This window comes from Thermobia domestica, chromosome 7 (genome assembly GCF_964235325.1).
Source record: "Thermobia domestica chromosome 7, izTheDome1.hap1.1, whole genome shotgun sequence".
Classification (NCBI taxonomy): Eukaryota; Metazoa; Arthropoda; class Insecta; order Zygentoma; family Lepismatidae; genus Thermobia; species Thermobia domestica.
Genome location: NC_137460.1, coordinates 214,322,858 through 214,342,856, shown reverse-complemented (window position 1 = coordinate 214,342,856; position 19,999 = coordinate 214,322,858). Strand labels below are relative to the sequence as shown.

Below are 19,999 nucleotides of genomic sequence, written 5' to 3'. Positions count from 1 at the left end.
ATATTATGTACTGTCTTCTATCTCTGCTTCTATTAGTGCCTTTAAAATCTTGTGCTTCAGTTCCATTTTTATTTTTTTCTTCTTTATTTTTGAGTATGCTCTGTCAACGAACTGACGCAAACAATCGGAATCATAATTTGCACTAACTTTTTTTTTGCGCAATAGCATCTAATGTTCCCGTTGCTTTCGTCAGAAAGCTAGCGATCTCAAGTCCCTTTGAAGCTTTTTTTTTTTTTTGTATTGTTAATTGTGTCAAGCCTGCCTTCAACAGGCGATGAATTTTTTTCGTCTGTACGCTCTACACCAGTACCATAGTTGTCTGTATCTGAAGTAGGTTCTATATCGGCACTCTCTTCTTGTATATCCATTTGTAATTCTATACTAGGAACGGTTTCACCATCCAAACAGAAGTCTTCAACTGTGTAATAGGTCACTTCGTCAGGATCAATTTGTACCTGAAATGTACATGTAAACCTGTAAATTTATCTTTCCAACACTGCTGAGAAAGGGCAATGATTGTTATAAATGTTTCAAGAAAGAGCTATCAACTAAATAAATCAGCCACTGAATATATTACTTTATTTGGTTGTGCTAAATTACTATGAGTACTCAAAAAGATTTGAGAAGTTACATGTGCGGCTACAAACGACACTACTGATTACAAACGACACTTAGGACAAAATGCTACAATTTATACTTATTTCTATGCATATATGCATACGCATGTAATACCTCATTAACTTTGACCTGTTTATTTCCAAATTCTGTAATCGGAAATTAAAGAAAAGATCAAAACATTTCTATATTTACAGATCAGAAGAAACTTTGTTTTCTTTTAACACTGGAAACAAATTATTATACAAGATATACCTGATGCTTCACCAATCCTTTCGTATTTAGCCTATTTCTGATAAATTCATAATACCATCCTGACATGTGTTGATTCATTAAAAAATAATTGAATTTATAAAATGAGTTTTCTGATTTCTGCAATTACAGTAATTCATATATAATATCTATTTCTTTATGGTCAACTGGTTTAATAATTATTGGATTTAAAAAAATGTAAACTGAGTGGCAAAACATTTCACCTCAATCCACTCTTATCAATGTATTCCGAGTTTTTCTATTGAGGCATAGAATTTACTGGTGGACTTTCTTGTGTCTTCTAACTTTGACTGTTTGCACCCAAAAACACATACAATATTTGCAATAAGATAATATAATGAAAATACCTTTTCCTCTGAACAATGTATAAAATCATTTTATCATAAACTTTGCCTCAAAAATTCATTTATTTGCCGGCCTTTTTGTTCTTAATGTGTTACGACATGTTTAGAATCCATGTTTACTTGTTTTACTATAGTTAAATGTTTCTAATTTATCTCACATGCTACACAAAATACTACTAAGGCCTTCCGCACACCAGTGAAGCATCATTAATTTCACACAACTTGGCAAAAATAAAAAGTAGAACCACTTTGTTGAGACTTCGGATACTACGATATCAAATATAGGGTGAGACAAAAATCCGCCATCGCGCTTTTGATTTGGACAGGGTATGTTGGAAGAAAAAAGTATAGAGTATATAAATAATAGAAGTAAGGGCACACCAGATATATTGAGTATGTAACATGCATGTGTTGAAAAATGTAGTTACAATTTTTAAATGGAAAGGGGGCGCTATAGAACAGTGATTCCAAGCTGGTGTTAGGTTAATTTCAGAATTTAAGAATCACGAGGCATTTAATAATTGAAATCATTTTTGAAACAGTCTCTACCAATTAACGCCTCCAGCGTCAACAATGCTCACTAGGGATGATTCTATTCCGGGACCAAGTTCCAGGGGAAAACTATATATCGTCTTAAAAAGCTCTTGCCATGAGAAGTACGAAACCGTCTTCAAAGCACGGGCAAACCCGCAACCTGATCCTATAAGGGGCCAGTTTGTTGGTGTTCGTAACCTTATGTATTGCATATTCGACAGAAGAATGAATGAATGTTACGATGCATCACGCGTAAGCGCCTGAGCCCATCATATTCCTTTTTGGCTAACTGCTAGAACGTAACTCGGGCAAGAGATTATAATATCTCTTTGCACCCAGATGTACTAATTTGGTCAGTGTTGCCAACCAATTACAAATACAATGTGGTAGATGGTTTCTGTACCACTTGATGTGTATTCATGAAACGTGACATAAAAATCACTCGTCTCTAGAGAAAATATATTGTGGGCGTATTCCTCTTCGGAGGACTCCAGTTTGTCAGTGTTACCAACTACCTGCAAAAATGAGATGGTGCAAAGCAGTTATCGTACGATGAGATATTTATGCACCAAGATTGGCAAAAACATCACACGACATTATAGCAAAAATACGTTGTGACCGTAGTCCAACCATTCTAGGTTGTGAGTGTTGCCAACCAAATCTAAACATCACAATGTTGCAAATGGACTGCGTGTCATTGAACGAATACAGAACAAATATGACAGAAGCAACACTGGACAATGGAGAACATACTGTGAGTGTGCCCAAGCACCTCAATTTGGCAGTGTTGCCAATCATTCTAAAACTTACTTTCTCGAAAGGTTGCCTGAACATTGCATGCATAGAGACAAAATTTAGCATAAACACCATTCGACACAACAACAAACATTCTGTGGTTGTTACTATTCCCCAAGCACTCCACTCTGTCACTATTGCTAACGTTTTCAAAATGGAAGTTCTCTGAATATTAGTATACTGTATAGCTTCGTGGTATTTTTATATTGTCTAATGTTATGAATGGCAGTTCGTGTGATGTTTCTGCCAATCTTAGCGCATAAACGTCTCATCGTACGAAACCTGCTTCACATCTTTTCATTTTTACAGTTGGTTGGCAACACTGACAAAATGGGGTCCTTTATGTTTGTCTATGCATTCGAAACAGCAGACTACCTCCCAGGTGTACCAGCAAGAGTTTGCCGCAGTTAGATCAGTACCCCGATTTTAGTGTTTTCTTTACGGACGGTTCTAAGGACGGGGATTCTGTAGGCTGTGCCTTTGTCACCGACGAGGGCAGCTCAGAATTCAATTTGCATCGCCTGTGTTCCGTGTTCACTGCTGAATTGACTGCACTTAAGCTTGCCTTGGACCAAGCTCTCACCCTTTCATTACGTCGTGTGCTTGTTTGCACCGATTCTCCGAGCGTGGTTCTGAGTATTCAGAATGTCTTCAGTATGAACTCTCTCGTGCAGGACATTCTTGTGAGATGCCATAAATTGCAGCAACAGGGTTGTGTCGTGGTTGTCTGGTGGGTGCCGGGTTATGTCGGCATCCGGGGAAACGAACGTGCTGACAGCTGCCAAGAACGCAGCCTTGGCCGAGGTTGCACTGGAGCATAGCATTCCTTGTTCCGATCTTCAGCATCATTTCTATTCTTTGTTGCGCTCTCACTGGAAAGCAGATTGGGACTAGGCTCTTGAGAATAAGTTACATGCAGTCAAGCCACTCCTAGGAGAATGGCGTACGTCCTCGTGCCAACGTCGTCGAGATGAAGTGGTCCTGGACTTCGAGATGCGTATCGGACACTCTCATCTGACGCATGGCTACTTGCTACGGAGATTGAATCGTCCGTACTGTGAGGAGTGTATAGTCCCGCTGAGTATTCAGCACATTCTTGTTGAATGTCCTGAATACTCAGCTCTCAGAGAACGTTTCGAATTTCCTTCTGTTCTTGCCCGCGCTTTGGGGGATTCAAGTGATATAGTTCGCCGGGTACTTGACTTTGTTAAAGCTTCTAGGGTTGCTCACGTTCTCTGAGCTGTTTTAGTGTGTTTCCACTGTTTTATTCCTGCTGCATTTTTGACTTGTGTTAGCTTTTATTGTTTTTCTATATATAGTTATTGTTATGTGTTTTACTGTATTTATTATTTTCTTTTCTTTTTCATTTTCTCCTTTTATTTAGCAGCACTTTTGTTTATTGCGCTCTAATCTTTTAACCTGTTTCTCTTTACATCTTTTAGTCGAGAGCAACCGTGTAAATCATTACGGGGACACATAGCCTTGGTGCTGACGTCCCCATTAAACCCCCTATTCAATCAATCAATCAAAATGGGATCCTTGGAAGAGGAATACGTCCACAGCATATATATATATATATATATATATATATATATATATATATATATATATATATATATATATATATAAGAAATTATATGTCACGTTTCATGGATATACATCCAGTGGTACAGAAACCATCTGCCACACTGACCAAATGAGTACAACTGGATGGAAAGCGATATTTTGAAACTCTTGCCCGAGTTACGTTCTAGCAATGAGCCAAAAAGGAACACGATGCATCCTAACATTCATTTCTACTTCTGTCGAATATGCAATACATAGGGTCACAAAAACCGTAGGGTCAGGGTGCGGGTTTGCCCGTGATTTGAAGACGGTTTTGTACTTCTCTTTGCAAGAGCTTTCAGACAGTATATAGGATTTCCCAAAGTACTTGGTCCTGGAATGGAATCATACCTAGTCAGTGCTGCATAGTTACTACTTCATAGAAACTTAAAGGCTTGGACTATTATTACTTATCTAAATATCAATAGCAATCAAGTGCGTCGGGATGCACTTGTAAGTGCTCAGTTGTCTCATTGATCGGAAAAGACTGGGGACATATTTGTAGAGTATCAATCGACCTAGATCGGCTTTCATTCAAGAGTACGAATATGCGATTTTTTTTCACGTAAAATCGATCTTTTGATTATCATGTGTTGAAGTTAACGATGGAATTCTTTTTCTCTCTCGTTTCATAGGATGTAGCATCGCTCTAACCGTCCAACAACGGATTGAAATCGCTTTGAAAAATGGAAACTGCAGTGCAAAAGCCATTACTGCAAAAGCAATGGTGCGGGATATACATCAACCGAATTATGGGACCCATCATTATCCGCAGGAAATTAAATGGAAAACATCTCGATATGTTTGAGGCACAGGCGTCGCAGTCACTGCTGAATCCCGAAGACTAATTCGCTAGTTTCTTTTAATAGAACAGGTCAGGGCATCACTACGGTCACTATGTGTATGTAAGCCAGTAATTGGAGGAGCCCGAGTCATTGGATTTATCGGAGGGGACCGCACGAGTGGCTCGTCGTTCCACGAATCTTACTCCCTTGATTTGTACCTTTTAAGATAATTTAAAAGCCATGCTTTATCACGAAAAAATCACTTTATTATAACCTCAAGCAACCGATCAATCCAGCTTGTAACTCGGTAAACCATGCAGTGTTGTCACATGCCGTTTCACGGTGGCACCAACGAGCTGCACATGCCGGGAACATACGTTTCAGGAGGATGTCGTGAGAGTAAAATGAAGGGTATCCAACTGTAGTGTCCATTTATGCTTCAAGAAGGTAACATTAAGCGAACTTTTGTCGGTACTATGAATGCGCGCGTTAAGATCATTTCCAGTCTACCTATATTTCTCACACACATACGCAAGTTATCGCTCTGCGAAACAGGCAACCTTTATTGAACTTAGGTAATTTCGTCACCGGAAATTTCGCCACCGAAATGTTCGCCATGGTAATTTCGTCACCAAAATATTAGCATCTAGGTAATTTCGTCACCGAAAATTTTGACGTAGTAAATTCGCCACCGGTAATTTTGTCACCGAAAATGCCCTGTGTCTTATAGAACATGACACAATGAATAAACTCGAAAAAGTTTTTGAAATTGCATAGATTATTAAATAAATAGTTACAATAGTTACATATTATTTTAAATATTATGTCTGAGATAAAAGAGAGAATTTTCAGTAATTCTATCACTGAAATATTAATTAGCATGGAAATTTTGTCACGGTTATCTTTTCATGTTTCTTGAACTAAGTAGAGACAAACTAAGTGACCAAAAAGCTTACATATCTTAATCAAACTTGGAAATCAATTCAGTTGGTATTGTACTCTGCAAAATCGAAGTTTCGAATACTCGACGCAAGAACAAACACCAGTAGAAGATCATAATGCCAGCTTCAGTAAATGTTAAAAGCACAGGCAAAATGGCTCCCAATGAGTTTATATATTACTATTTACACATTTTATATTTTGCCAATATCAAAATTTCCAAACAGAAATTAGTAAAGAAAATGTAAGTCGTTATAATACCATAAGCGTTTTACATGTTCATTTTCTACTGTGCATCACATTAAATGAAACACCAAGCAAAAAATCTGTCAAACTTTTAGTTCCAGCGTTGTACGCTAAACACAAAGACTGGAGCCGTTTCTGCAAAGTCTGAAACGCTCTTTTAGTTTTGTTTTTTGGTGGTTGGCCCACAGCATCTTGATGAAGCATAGTTGAAACCGTTGCTTCATATTGTTGAATTCCACGAATAAACCTCCAAATAGTTGGGTAGGATATTCCTACCAGTTGATGAAACTTCTGGCTCCACGATTCACAAATATTATTTGTCCTAGGATTGTTGTTCAGACTGGCTTAGTGAACATTCCAGGTGTCTGGAGGATATAGAGGGGGCACATTGTGTAAACGAATATTTCCAGATCGAGCTTTAACACGGCGATATGTGCCGGACACGTAAGTACTATCAGAACAGTCCAGAAGTTCCCGCTCTTCCTCCAAAGACTCTTGTATTAATGGATGCACATGTGCTATGGGAAGAAATGCCAATAAGATCATTTTCTAGCAAAATAGACGAAAATTTTCATTGCTCTTCTACTGTTCTGTGAGCCCAAGCTTTTCGACCTTCCTTCATGTTGACTGAGTTAGGTGAAAAAAGCAACGCTTTACACAAGTTGAATTTCCAAAAGTTGTTTTTACAGCCTGCATTTCCGCTATCTCGAAATCCAATAACCATAGTTACAGGGTCCGGATATTCACTAAATTCACTTCACTGATGCACCACCTCACGAAACAGTTCTTCATATGAATTTTATCTTGCTCTGTATTAGGGCGCACACCTAGTAAAGGAAGTCTCACCTCAAATAATATATAGTTTTTTTTTTTGTTTTTTTAGAAGCCATTGAAAAGTTCCCTTCCATCATCCTGTTTCACTTCTTAATAGCTCCATAAGGCTATATTTAAAGGAAACTCACAGAAATATGTACGTTTTTCTTCCTTTATATAAATGTGTTTTCTTTACATATATATCCAATAACAATTTGCCAATGTTTACTCAAGGAATTATTGAAAGAAGAATATTATATTTCAACTCTGAGTGAAATATTTCAAATATTGAGAAGTGAAACATGGATGGTGGACACGAGTTGTTTTTACAGCCTGCATTTCCGCTATCTCGAAATCCATAACCACAGTTACAGGGTCCGCATATTCACTAAATTTACTACATTGATACATCACCGCACGAAACAGTTCTTCATATAAATTTTGTGTCTTACTCTGCATTAGGGGGTACCGTACTGCTCAAATACCGTAACATATAGGGCTTTTTTTTAGGAGCCATAGGAGGAAGGGAGGAAACTTAATATTTGTAAATAGTGATATACAAACCCATTAGTTCCCATGTTGCCTGTGCTCCCAACACTTGCTGAAGCTGGCATTATTTTCTTCTACTGGTGCTTGCACCTGCGTCGAGTACCCGAAACTTCAATTTTGTAGAGTTCAACACGAACTGAATTGCTTTCCAAGTTTGATTAAGATAACGTGAACTGTTTTGGTCATTTGTTTGTTTCTATTTAGTTCAAGAAACGTGAAAAAAATAACCGTTACAAAATTTCCTATATGATAATATTTCTGTGATAGAATTACTGGAAACTTTTATCTCTTGTCTCAAATACGATATCTAAAATATGCAACTCTTTAATTAATAATAATAATCTATTTTGATTATGCTGCATAGTTTTGCTTCAGTTGAAGATTAAAGAAAACAACTTCAAAAACTTTTTCGAATTCATTCTTTGTACTTGTATTATGCTCTAAAAGAAACCCGTGATGAAATTATCGTGACAAAATTTTCGGTGACGAGATTACCTATATGGCAATATTTACCTATAATATTACCTATGACGAAATTACCGCCGCCCACCTTTATTAGCCAATTTCGCTAAATATAACTGTAGAGCTCCCATGTGACTAAGCGGTTCGAGTACGCGCATTTGACGTGGTTCTATTTCTGGCGGGAGCTCATATGGTTCGGATTCCACGTTAATCAGTAGGTCTACGTCTCATATAGTCTCGATGCTGAAAGGGACGTTAAACTCGAAATCATCCTCAGATTTAACTGTACAACAATCCTAAAATAATATAAGCGTAAGCCAAAATAGACCATTTATGTAAATTTCTAAATAAATCAACATATTTGCGTACCTCGCACAAACTTCCTGTCATCATTGAAGTTTATTCATCCTTAACCTCATTCCTTCTCAACACAGCATGAGCTTCACACTCGTATACAACAATGAACCTTCTTCATTGCCCATGGAAGGACCCAACTATCATCGACGTTGCCGAAATTTTCATGTGAGTGTAGACAACAAATTGACGTACAGCTTTACTTTTGGGGCATCACTAGAAAGCGTTGTTGAAAAACTATTTGTTTTACTACTTTTCTTCTTATTGTTCCCTAAAAGGTTTCCACTGGGCAACATGAAAATATTTCTCTTGCCACAGATAAAACTGAAGGGACTAACAAGAAGTGATTGTTGAAAAATTACAATTCTTTTACGATTTGCATATAAATACAGCTTTCAGATGCGTTACTTCAATGGAAAAACACAAATCTACCTGTGGTAGGTTGCCATCAAAAAGCTCGAATGCTATCTAACAGACCAGGGCAGGCAGAAGCTGGTGGGCACGAGAGGAAGCGCGGGGCTGCATGTAAATGGAGCAGACGCATCAGCGATGGTGGGTATGCGCACAAGCGAGAATAGTGAAAAGTGAGTTTTGTCAATGTTAGACGTTTCAATAGCACTTCTCATGGTTTCATAGTACTAATGCTGCACTTGTAAACATAAAATATAGGTCTTGTACACTGTGCAGAACTATGCTGCCGGTGAAAAATAGCATCTAATAGAGCCAGCTTTCATATGCACTCGCTTGTTCTACCCGTCATAAAACACATGTAATCATGTTACATTAGTAACCCTACACTTGTAAACATAAAATACAGTTGTATTACTTTGTATTTAATTCTGTCGCCTCCAGAAATTTCTACCGTACAAACATGTCTTTTTATGCGAAATATTGAAATTTATCTGTACATATGAAACGTAGTGCGCCACATCTACACCTGCACCAAAATTGAAGCCTGTTCATGCTCTCACTATAAAATGGTCACATGCTAATGTTAGTGTTTTTGTAAGTATTAAAAATCAGATACAATATATTTTTAATAAAATGAAGAAATATAAAATTGAAGAATTTCACAGGTAACGAAACAAACTATTTTAGTCGGTGTGCACAGGCTCATACTATACCTAAGCCTATACCATCTATAACAACCCTTAACATACCTCAACCATATCGTTATTGACAACAGGCTGCTTGGCCTCAGCTATTAAATTTGTTAAACTTTTTCTTTGAACAATGTGGTCATCCAGGAAAGACATCCTTTCAAAGCTCGATTAGGTGGGCTTCTTTATATCTGCTGCTCCTGCCCCACTCTTCATAGACTTTTTTACTTTTGTCCTTTCATTGACGTACTGAGTTCTCAGGCTGGTAAATTTTGCATTCACCACGTCTTCTGCAAAAAAAGAAAAATAATAAATAAATAAAACAAATGAGTTTCATAACGTTATTATGGATTTACTCGAGCAGACGTTTCTACCACATATAAAATTTATAGGCATTTCTTTTTTTTATAAGACGGTACAAGAGTAAGAATATAATAAATTACTGTCAATGCACAGCATACTGAAATTAATTATGAAAGATATGCTCTTCAACTATCCTCGCTTATGCTTATATCTACCATCGCTAACGTGGCTCCTCCCTACGGACGCAGTCTTTACCATTGCTCGCGTCCCCCTGCTGCGCTCCTGCCCTCACTCAGTCACAGCATTCGTGCTTTCTACTGGCCACTTAGCACAAGGCTTTTTTGCACTGTACTTTCTATGCCCTACGTTCACATCGTATTTATATTTAGCTCTCCAGTTGAGTTCCTCATTTAGTGCATGCTCTGCTAAAAGAAATACAAAGCTCACCTAAACTGAAAACGTAAGAAATGTGTCCAAATTAGTATAACCGTCTCTTCGAGTAATGCTCGTTATATTGTTCCGAATTGTATAGAAAGTTTACTCGGTGTGATTAGTTAAATAATATATTAAAACTACGCACTAATTCCAATTTATGGATATATCATCATCAACGGAAGTTTATACCCCTATGATTTGCTGGAAGAAATAACTACTCAGTAATAATACCCATATATCAGTTAAGACGAGTTACATTGCAAAGTTAGTCGTCCGTTTCTAAAAGTTAAAGAATTCACCGGGAACAAATGGGTTAGTTTCTAATTAGTTTGCTTGATAATATGTAAGGGGAATGCAGGTCGCGGTTTTTTGGCTATAAACGTTTGGCAAGCGGAGGGAAGTACTTTGCGCAAGGTTGCCGGATGGTTTAATTGTGGAAAAGTAACGAGCATATGTATTCTGAACATGCCTGCAGGTGTACAGAGACGCTCTTTGGTATCCTTACGCAGAGACGAGAAATAACATTCTAAGCTAACTCGACTCTACTTATCCCCCTCAACCTTACCCTACTGTATTATACCCTTGTAAAGCGGTTCTAAAAATTCATGATTTTTAAATTTTCATAGCTATTATTACGCTTTCTGTCGACAAGAATGCGGACGAGGAACTTCGGAATAAAGTCCGTTAAAAATTTCCCAAGTGAGTCTGCACCAGTATTGAAACTCTTCCCGAAACAAGTTCTACAGTCGTTTTCTTAAACTGCATGCACATTTCATTACAGTCCATTAAATGCACATAGCGCGAAAAAATGAAAGTTCATCCCAGTATGCAAGGAAAGCAAATAATGCCTGTAAAATTAAACTGTGTCGAAGCTTTTTATTTTATGATAATTAGCGATACCTTTAAATAAAAATTCGTAGTTATCCCATGGCTCACTAACCTGTAGTCTCTGCCCTTGCCAACCTAACTTCTGTCACAATTTTTTCCAGTGCTTCTTTGCGCTTATATTTATTATAATAATCTTTCAGTTTACAATTATATAAAATAGGATGCCGCTTGTAGGCATCAATAAGGATTTCAGTAGCTTCGCGTGTCCACGCCATACTTAATTTTAGCGCCATCGCACAGTGATTTTCTTTTGTTTTCTTTGATACAATGTTGGATAGGAATAGAACATGTTTTATTTTAGAACAGTTGTATCAAATGTTGTAACCAACCCAAAAGTTGCATACAACTTGGTATCATACATGTTCAAATTCCACTTTGATGGAATATTCGTTCCTCTATAACGGGCTTTAGAGAAGAAGAGAAAGAAGTAGAATGTTGAAACATTCTAGAAGTTTGTGGAAAATAGTTTGTAATAGAAGATGTGGTCTTGATATTAGTTTTATACTGATATGTTTCTTGTGACACTGAGTAATGTTCAAATACATAGTAAAAAAGTGGAATGCTGTATTCAGTAGATTTTATATATTTAATTTTTAGCATTGCGGTAGTTCAATAGTATTACTCTCCCGAGTGGGTCGTTTCCACTGCCGTAGCTTCTTTATTTTCTTGAACTATTGCTGTTGGTGCTAATACTACTTCTAGCACTGGTGAGAACCACTTCTTCTTCTTCTTCGTTTTTAATGTCTCCTCATCTCTTCTTTTTTCTTCTTCTGCATCTGGTAAATTGTGTATTTTTTCAAACCAGTCGATGTGGTTAAGGGAGGAGGAACAGGCGAATGATGATGACTTTGGTTGGGAGTCCATTTTCTTGTTCAAAATAAGAAAAAAAATAAAATTATATTAGTACAACATATTTTCACTAACATGGTACAAATTGTAATTATTGATTTTAATGTAGACAATATATACTTAATAGAAATAGAAATAAAATTTCTGTTATTCTATCCACGTAAGAGAATCAGTTTCCTTTACCGTGCAAATCCTATAAAAATATCTTTAGTTTGCAAGAGCTATGTAGGATTCTGGACAGTACTTCGTACATTTTCGAATTCCCGATAAATCTGGATAAACAAACTATCTGCGCTATGTGAGTCTCAAGCGTAATTTCCAACAAAATGTTCATATACTTCGATTTGTTCATTACAAACAATATTTTTTCTAAGAATCTATAAGAAATATCCCTGCTAAACACAACGTTGAACTCAAGATCAACTCTAGTGCTTCCGCATAGCGAACGTTCCCGGGTCCGATTCCCGGTAGGGGCTGGGGTGCGAACGATCTCGGTCCAGTTCCCGGTAGGGACTGCGCTGCGAACGGTTCTGTGTTGAATTCCCGACAGAGGTTGTGGTGCTAACTGTCCTGGGTTCGATTCCTGGTGGGGAGCTTGGTCGAAAAATATTTTTTAGGATATCCTGAATGTAATTTTTCTCATTCACACCGGTCAAATGCATTGCATTGTACCTAACTTCCCTCTTTCCCATGGATAGTGTGCCCGCCAAGGGCCGTCATCCCTCAGAACGTGACGGGTTCAATGTCTAAAGCCCCCAAAAATATATCCTATATTTCAATCTTAGTGAAAACTGTTATCATTCTTCCAACAACAAACAAGGATTTGATGCTATGAAACAGAGTTCATACAAAATTACTTATTTAAAAACGGTAAAGTGTTCACTTCATATATCTGGGGATCTGTAGTCTAATCCTGGGTCATGCCACCTGAACAAACACTATGTCTACGGTTTCCTTATACTTTTATACCGTTACTACCTATATGTCTTCCAAGCAAATTTTCAGGTCCACTACACCAGCAATAGGAATTTAATACTATTTTAATAGAACTACCACTGATACCTAGCGGCAGAATCCTAAATTAAAGGTTAGTTGTACGATGAATGTTCTTCAGTGCACACGTATATGCGCGATTGTCCCGTATATTTCTATATATATATATTTTAAGGTGAGTATAGTTATTTGTATAATACATGTTTTCACTGTGTAATAAAGCCCTAGCACATATTCACTATTACAATCTTAATGTCATACACTAGTTAATACTAACAGAAGCAAAACATGTCTTCCATGCGTTAAGTTTTCTCTCATCCATATGATTCAAACATTGTTTCAATACTTCCATACATTTGCGTGTATGCTCTGGTGATATTAATATTCTGTTAAAGTATTGGGACAGTACCAATATTAAAGGAGTAAACTTAACAAATAAGTTAAACTACTGGGTTGAATAAGAGGACATAAAGCCCAGTCTTCCAGTAACGCAATGAGCATTTATTTAGGGGGACCCTACCCACATCATTTACGGGGGATATCTCCTCTAGCATTATTGCTGTAAACGTTCACTTTGAAACCCTATTAACAAAAAGATGGAGTGAATGGTCTTCAGTCAAGCAAAAGTCTAGGGGAACTATCTAACAACAATGCGGCTAAAGGCTCCATCTCTTAGTGCGAAACAAGAAGTGTTCGCTTTGGGGAAACCAAGTATAAAACAAATAACGTTCAGTAATAGAAAAGTCTAGGGGGATTTACTCTTAAACACAAGGGGTAAAGTCCCCAGTCTCACAACAGTGCATTGGGTGCTCTCCTTGCGTTTTCTTTCATATTCTAAAACCACACCTAACATAATTTCATTTGCTTTATGCAGAGTTAAAGTTTTATTAACACTATACTACCGGTTGACTAACAGATGATTATCAAAATTGTATTAATTTACGTAATTCGGTGTGACTAATTAATCTAGAGAAACGGCTAATGTTTTACCTGCGAGACAACATTTTGTATTTCATGTATTTTCAATTTTTTCTTTTACAGAGTATGCATGCAATCATCTACTTTTCTGTAGTTGCAATATTTATTTTCTCACGCGACGCACTGGAATTAATCATACTAAATCAGCTGTTGTACTCAAAGCAATGCACCTTCCTTAGTAAAGAGCTAGTCACTAACAAGTCTGGAACGAACCCGCGATTAACGAATTCTATCTGAATACTGCCTCACATGTTTAAAATACGCAAGTTCATATTTCTCACATTTTCAGACCGTTTCTCACCAATTCTTATCCAAAGACAAACAATCCATAAAACAATATCTAATATCAATTTTTTCTCACTAAATTACACAGCGATATTTCATACGCCTTGGAAAACATTTGGGTATTATTACATTTCGCAAAACGAAAATCCAAAGGGGGAGTCTACCGTACAGTTCTATGATAAAAAATAAACGAATGTGTTTTTTTCTTTCGAGTCTAACTGTGGGAAAGTCCCACACATTTACAGGGAAGCCTGTACATCTACGTAGGAAAATCAAACGCAAACGCATGCTGTAGCACCTTTGGTGTATAGCTGTTTCAGTTGTATAATTAAATTAGTATTTAATATAATATTAGTATTGTTTAGTAGTATAAAAAAATCCTTGGCCAAGGTACTTATGTATATAGTGCTAATTTTTTGCTTTGCTTTTATATATTTTAAAATGTTCTGAATTTTGTGTAAATGAATTCTTGTTATGCCTCTAACATATTTTTTAATTTAGCAGTTTTTAGAAAGTTACAAAAAGAGCTCTGGTCTCGACTCCCCTATATGCCGTGGAAATTTTCACTTTCTATTTTTTGCTTTTCTCTTTTGCAGGGAAGAAGGTGGAAATTGTATGGAAAGCTGACCACTTGGCGCAAGGCTAGAGACTATATAAGTCAACCCACCCCTTCTTCCAGGATTCACTTCTTTTAAGAATTTCTTCGGGGACTCTATTGTTCCGGTAAGAGAGTCTCCATCTCCAGACATATGTAAATAAAGTACTTGTTTTACTTTAAGTATTTTTTGGACGGAGCGGGCGGAATGAGCTGCTCCTGATAGTTTTGAGCAGGTTTCTAAGTGATGAACCCTGCGACTTCGTAAATTATAGCTAGATCATTATTTTTTAGGGACATAAGCCAGAGTAGCCCGTAATGAGGGTTTCTCTTTAGATTTTAATGCTGGCACTGGTTCTGTCTGAGAGAGTGACTTGGGCAGTTATCTTTCGGTGTTCCCCGGAATGAGAATTTTAATGAGGTTCTCGGATGATTTTAAGGGCTCAGGAATTCACGAAGGATGGAGTGAGGCTTGAGTTCCTGTTCGAGTCCATAAAAGTAATTTAAGGTTCTTTAGGGAAATTAGAGGATCTTGTTAGGAGACAGCAGGCCTAATAGTGGAGGTTTCTGCCTTTAGGGGAGCTTGCGGTTACAGAGCGAGTAACCTCACGGTACAGATATTTTGTTTTAAGTAGTCAATAAAGAGTTATTCCAGGGCAATTTCAGGTTTTTATTTAAGCTGATTCTCTTTTGCAGACTTTAGTTAATGTTTATAAATTTTTCCTTAATAGGCTCGAGAAGTGACGAAGTATTCCTTCCGTAATCTATGAATCGTGGCTTTTTGTTTTAACTTTTTTATTACTTTAACATACCCCTAGAGAGCTAAAGAGGCAAGATTCCCGATTAAGCCTCTCTTCCGACCTCACTTGTTACTTCTGTGGATAAAAGGTGGCGGATGGATAGGAAAGAAGAAAGAGGGCGGACTAGGGAATAGCATAGAAGTGTGGGCTCTTTTCCGAGATTATAACAAAGATTTGAAGTTTTATTTTCTTCTTTCGTTTCTTGTTTGTGGTTTTTAGTGTCTTTCGATTAATTGATATTTGATTGTTTTCTTTAGCCTACCATTTTAAGGTCAGGTAGAACTAGAGGGCAGAAAATGGCTAGTCAGATTGATCTAAGTGCCTTAAGCTCTGAGTTTGGCTTGGAAGGAGATGAGAATACTAGTACAGAAAATTTGTTAGAAGCTATTAGGAGGCTGAAAGTTAACAGCTCACGTGGAACCGATGACAGCGCCTCCGAATGCAGGTGTCGGCACAATTTAGATCACCCGGAGCTTAAACTGGCACCTCCCACGTTTTCTGGTAAGAAAGGGAAGTTACGTTTTGAGTTTTTAGACGGGATAACTGAGTATGCGAAACAAAAGAATCTTAGTTTGGATGATTTACTCGAGTTCGTTATTCCCAGAGTTTTGACAGATAATGCGCATCACTGGTATAATTTCAAAAATCCGTTCGACAATTTTAGTAATTTTAAAGAGAGTTTATTGCAAGAATTCTTTAGTTTCACCTATGAATCAGAAATAGAGTTGTTAATTAACTCTAGGGTCCAATCACCAGACGAAACTCTGTCATTCTTTATCAGAGAGATGGCCGTTTTGTTCTCTCGTGTAAAAGATCCGTTGCCTGAGAAACAACAAGTGGCGAAGATTGTTGAGAAGGCACATCCGAGCTACAAGAAGTTTCTTTTCGAAAAGAGCTTTGATACGTTGAAGGAATTAGAACGGGAATTTTTGAAGATCCAGTCCCTTCTATTGTCTGAATTCACGTAGACCCAGAAGTATAACATTCAGGAAAACAAGTCAATTACGCATTCAGTCGCAGCGCTTACTGGGTTTGAAAAAGCAAAGGAAAACGAAAATAAAATACCGCTAGTTACGTTAAAAGCCCTGGACTCTGTGTTCGTTCGCCGAACTTCTGAAATAAGCCCTTCCGGTAAGAAGGAAGTAAACAAGGAAGGAAAGGGGGAGAAGAAGAAGCAGATTCAATGCTTTACATGAGGTAACTATGGGCATCGTCGGAAACAATGTTTTAAAACACAGAGAGAACGAAGAGATGAGAAGAAGGTTTGAGCTTCTGTTAGGAAAGCCACCCCCCTAAACCAAAGAAACCAGGAACAGTTTTTGTATGGTTACGTACAGCGTAACAAAACCTTCATGTACCTGGACAGTGGCAGCTTTATAAGTTTGGTAGATGAAAATACTGCTTCTAAGTGGATTCAACGGGGAACCAAATTACGGAGGGATAACTTAACGGTGGAATTAGCAAGCGGTTTGTCCACACTTTTTACGTTTTGGAGAGTCAGGCATTGCCGGTTATTGCAGGTTTTGATCTACTATCAAAAGCAGGTATTTAGCTTTTTCTGAGGGAACGTGCATGGAAATTTGAAGACGAAGATTTCCTAACACCCTTCGTGTTTCCCAGAGAAGAGGAAAAGAAAAACTGGTTGCCTCCAGTTTCAGTACGCTTGATAAAATCAAGCAATAAAGGCATTGTTAATACTAACCATAGTCAAAACAGAGTATACTGGATCGAGTCCCTCGGCCAAGAGGAAAGTCATAAAAAGCAGCGGGAGGGAAGCTACCCAGACAGCTCATTTTAGGTCCTCACAAGGACAAGAGAGGGAAGGAGAAAGAAACGAACAAACAGGTCGCCCCAGAAAAGGAAATGGAAAAGATAATTTTTCAAGAAAATGGAAAAAAACGGACGGACTCTCTCCGCGCCCCCTCCATGTAGCGGACCGTCCTCGTCGGGGAGTGGGTGGAGATGAGAGAGCGGCTTCATCATTCACTTACCTGTCACCCCTCATCCTCATCTTCCTCTTTTGCATGCCCTCTCAGCCGCGAATATCCCTACCGGACTCGCGGGTATTTGGAGGGAGTCGGGAAGAGGAAGGTCTAGTGGACGTCTTGCTCCTCTTGAGGAGGACGTGCGCCCACCCGGCCTACTGTTGTTTGTGTCCAGTGTTTGTGTTGTCCAGAGTGTTTCGTCTTTCAAAATATAACAAACAAACAAAAAATCAAAAAACTAAAACTAATAAAAAAACGAGTAAAATTAAAATGCAAAAAATCCACACCTTTCTGTTTTTCTCTTCCTGGGCTGGTGGGGGTCTATCTTTTGGTTGGCCATGTTTCTTTTCTTTTGTTTAAATCTTTGTTTTCCGGGGCCACACGTTTTTGTCGACGGGAATGGTTTTCTTCCTCTCCCATTCCCATTGACCGCGTCGGCCCCAGGCTGATCCTCTCCCCGTTAACGCCCCGGTGTGACCTCACACTCTTTTCTCGTTTCTAAATGTTTTCCTAAAATCTATTTATATGGTACAAAAACTTTAAAATCTGATCCGGGCTCTCCCTCACGGAAGAAACCCAAACCAACTGAAAGCGAAAGTGTGAAAAAGACAATTATCGCCGCGCCCGTCGTACGATATCTTGTAATTAAAGATAGAGATGTTGATAGTGCCACTTTTGATGAAAACCGTCCGAGTGCTATTAAGGGCTTATCCCCTTTTATTATTAATAAAATTATTACTTACCAAGCGGGACAGGTTAAAGACATCAAGAAATTGCGGAATGGCAATTTATTGGTGGAAACGATCGATGAAAAGCAAACAATGAAGCTCCTGAAATTAACTGCGATTGGACCTGTGAACGCGTCAGTAGAACCTCATGGTCTCCTGAACGTCTTTTGAGGGGTGATATCGTGTTGGGATCTCCTGAATGCCAGCGAGGAGGAGATTAAGTCTGAGTTAGCGGACCAACATGTTATAAATGTAGTTCGCATAGAAAGTAAGAAGTAAGGTGAACTCGTCGCTACCCAGTCACTGATTCTTACTTTCAGTTTGCCAATGCTTCCAGAGTATGTAAATGCAGGTTACTATCTATTGAAATTTCGGCCCTATATCCCTAGTCCTTTGCGCTGCTATAAATGTCGACATTTTGGGCACATCAGCACCTCGTGCAATGCGACTGCTGCTCTTTGTGCTAATTGGGGCCAGGCTAGTTATGGTGCGGATCCCTGTAAAGCAACCAAACCGTTTGTGTCAACTGGAAGGGTGAGCATTCTGCTTGGTCTCGGGGTTGTCCAGCCTTTCAAGGCGAGATGCGTATACGGGATCTCATGGTTGCTGAAAAAAAAAAATCTGCTGCTGATGCTAAGGGTTGTTTGGAACAAAGCCTTCCTTCCTCACTTTCTGTTTCATTCGCTACTGTTGCACCAAGTTCTAAGAAATCTGTAGCAATTCAGACGTCCAACGTTTCCACCCAAACCGTTTTTCTCCGAGAGCTTAGTTGTGACCCCAAGACCTTAGTTGAGCGACAAGCGAACCTCCGAGATCCCCACGGGTTTCCGTTAGTGGTGGTCTTCGGAAACTTAGTCAACATATTCGCCGACTGAAGGAGACGTTCTCACTCCAAAGAGAGCAAAATCTACGACAGTTCGTAAGCGATCTGCAATTTCTCTGTAATCTGGGCTGTTATTGGTCCTCGTGGGAAGGTTCGCCTTAATCGTTGATATCTTCCAGTATGGCGCTTCTTCAGTGGAACCTGAATGGCTTCTGTAGTCACCGTGAGGAATTGCCACAACTAATATTCTACCAATCGCCGGTCCTCATCTGTTTGCAGGAAACGTATTTTAAACCTACCCGGTCTTCTCCTTCTTTATGGGTACAAAATGTATCCGTGTGATAAGCCCGATGGTGACCACGCTGCTGGCGGCGTGGCAGTCTGTGTCTCTGATTCTTTTCATTCTCGCCAGATTCACATTGCCTCCCGTCTGGAAGCAGTTGCGGTGCGAGTATTTTTACCTCGCCCGCTTACAATTTCTTCATTATACGTTCCTCACTCAGAAGCCTTTACCACCGCCGAGCTGCTTCAGCTCTACCATCAGCTCGAGCCGCCAGTCTTGCTTGTAGGAGACCTCAATGCCTATCATTGTTTGTGGGGCTCTGTTCGTACTGATGGTCGGGGACGTTAGTTAACGGAATTTCTTGAAGAGAGTGGCATGCTCATCCTAAACGATGGCAGTCCCACTCATTTCTTCACTGCTCATGGTACCTATTCCTGTCTCGACCTCTCCATGTGCAGTGCTGGCCTTTTGCCTTCACTGACATGGAGAGTGCATCCCGATGTTTGTGGCAGTGATCATTTTCCTTTGTTCCTTCACGGTCTCCCTGTAGCACATCGTTTACTTCTCCGCCGCTATCATCCGAAACGTGCTGACTGGCATAAATCTAGCGAGCCCAGTGAGTTTCATTGTCGTGATGATC

General features: G+C 38.7%; 1 protein-coding gene across 1 annotated transcript; it reads right to left on the bottom strand.

The window, feature by feature from the left end:
• Positions 1-206: 206 nt before the first annotated feature.
• On the bottom strand, positions 207-9,694 carry LOC145689522 (uncharacterized). The gene is made up of 2 exons (XM_081763698.1): positions 9,475-9,694; positions 207-455 (listed from the first exon to the last, which is right to left on the bottom strand). Exons 1-2 carry the CDS (start codon positions 9,568-9,570, stop codon positions 207-209), a joined length of 345 nt encoding a protein of 114 aa, XP_081619824.1. The 5' UTR covers positions 9,571-9,694.
• Positions 9,695-19,999: the final 10,305 nt, after the last annotated feature.

Bases quoted from the DNA above. Each gene is read 5' to 3' on its own strand.
- LOC145689522 (XM_081763698.1), bottom strand. From the start codon at position 9,570: ATGTCTTTCCTGGATGACCACATTGTTCAAAGAAAAAGTTTAACAAAT. The intron at 456-9,474 runs GTATGTTAAGGG...TGTACATTTCAG, and splicing joins TCAATAACGATATGGTTGAG to GTACAAATTGATCCTGACGA.